The sequence below is a fragment of the Dipodomys ordii genome, unplaced genomic scaffold (assembly GCF_000151885.1).
Source record: "Dipodomys ordii isolate 6190 unplaced genomic scaffold, Dord_2.0 Scaffold817, whole genome shotgun sequence".
Taxonomy (NCBI): Eukaryota; Metazoa; Chordata; class Mammalia; order Rodentia; family Heteromyidae; genus Dipodomys; species Dipodomys ordii.
The window spans coordinates 14,004-15,400 of NW_012268033.1; the positions used below are offsets into that span (position 1 = coordinate 14,004).

Below are 1,397 nucleotides of genomic sequence, written 5' to 3' on the forward strand. Positions count from 1 at the left end.
GGTCAGCATGAGGATGTCGCTCGCTCTCTCCACTGCCTTGGCTGGGTAGCAGTGGGGAGGCTTGGTCACTTCTTGGTGTTCATGGAGGGGAAGGGTGAAGGAGGACAGGGGAAGGGGGTTTGGCTGCTAAAGGGAGAGGTGTATTCAACTGGAGGCTGGGTAGCCTGGAGTCAGAAGGTTGGCAATTGGGCTCAGAAAGAGCTTGGAGAATCAGGATTTCAAAGTACCTGGGGAGAGACAGGCTGTGTGGTTAGGAGGTAAGCAGAAGTGTAATCTTGAGTAATGGTACCAGGTGACCCAGCCCTAGGTGGGACCTCTTCCCTCAGAAGGGAGACTAGTGAGAGAAAACTGGCTAATGAACCTCGGCTTGGCTGAGGAGGGTGGGACTTACCAGGGATTGATGGGGTTAGTGACTCTGGAGCGCCAGAACAGAGTTTGCAGGTCCTGCCGCAGGCACTCCCATAGCATCTGACCAGAGCCTTGGCCCTGGCGGCTGGAGCCCACCACGAATTTGTCCAGGTACGGGGTGCCCCCCAGAACTGGTTCTACTGTCAGAATGGCGGCAGCATTGTACCTGGTGAAGTGGGAGAGGCAGGCTGGAACGGCTTCCTTGGCCGGCCCAAAGCTGCCCAGTTTGGTCCCTGCACCCTAGGGCCCCCATGCTCACCCCTCAGAGACATAGACGGAGTGCAGTCGCGGGCGCAGCGAGTCTAGGTAGTCGTCCCGGAGCTTCTTGCCAAAGCTGGTGTTGACTAGATTCACTAGGCGGTCCTGGTCCAGGTGGTGCAAGTTAAACACTCGCAGCATTCTCTCGGCATTTTTGAACAGGGTGCCGGAGCCTGGGGGGAAAAACAAAGAGGGCCTTAGAGGTTGGCCTAGTGCCCATCCCTTTCAAGGTGTGACCTGTTTTGGGCTGTAGACAAGAGGATGGTTGGGATAATATCCCTTGGGGGACCCCAGTGAAATGATTGGTGTGGTCTGCAGAGATTTTCCCAGGCAGGTTTTGTCTTCCAAGTTCTACCCATCACCAGTAGTCCTTCCTGTTTTCCATAGTCCGGCTTCTCTCCCTAAATTTTGTTATCTCTACCCCCCCCTTGTCCCGCCCACCACCTCTTCCTCTCCAGTCCCAGCTCCCCTAAGTCCCTTCCCCCTGTGGTCCGCCCACCTAGGCCGCGCACACCTGACCATTTCTCCACTCAAGTCCAGCCCTTCAGGCTTCAGTCCGCCCAAGGTCCAGGTCTCAAACGGGTTGCATCACCAATGGGTCTCTGCCTTTCTCACCTCCCCTAGTTTCGGCCGGGCTGGAAGCCACTACTCTGGCCTCCCCCTGTGTTCTCCGGGCTGGCCTGGAAACCACGGCTCCTGCTCATGTCCGGCCTGTTCCTCGGGCTCACTCC

The 1,397-nt window shown here is 57.3% G+C and overlaps 1 protein-coding gene across 1 annotated transcript; it reads right to left on the minus strand.

The window, feature by feature from the left end:
- Positions 1–391: 391 nt before the first annotated feature.
- Positions 392–839, minus strand: LOC106001910 (N-acetylglutamate synthase, mitochondrial-like; the record flags this gene model as incomplete). Its single annotated transcript, XM_013036852.1, has 2 exons — positions 392–574; positions 668–839. Coding segments are annotated over 2 exons (355 nt in total), but the record flags the coding sequence as incomplete, so codon positions are not given.
- Positions 840–1,397: the final 558 nt, after the last annotated feature.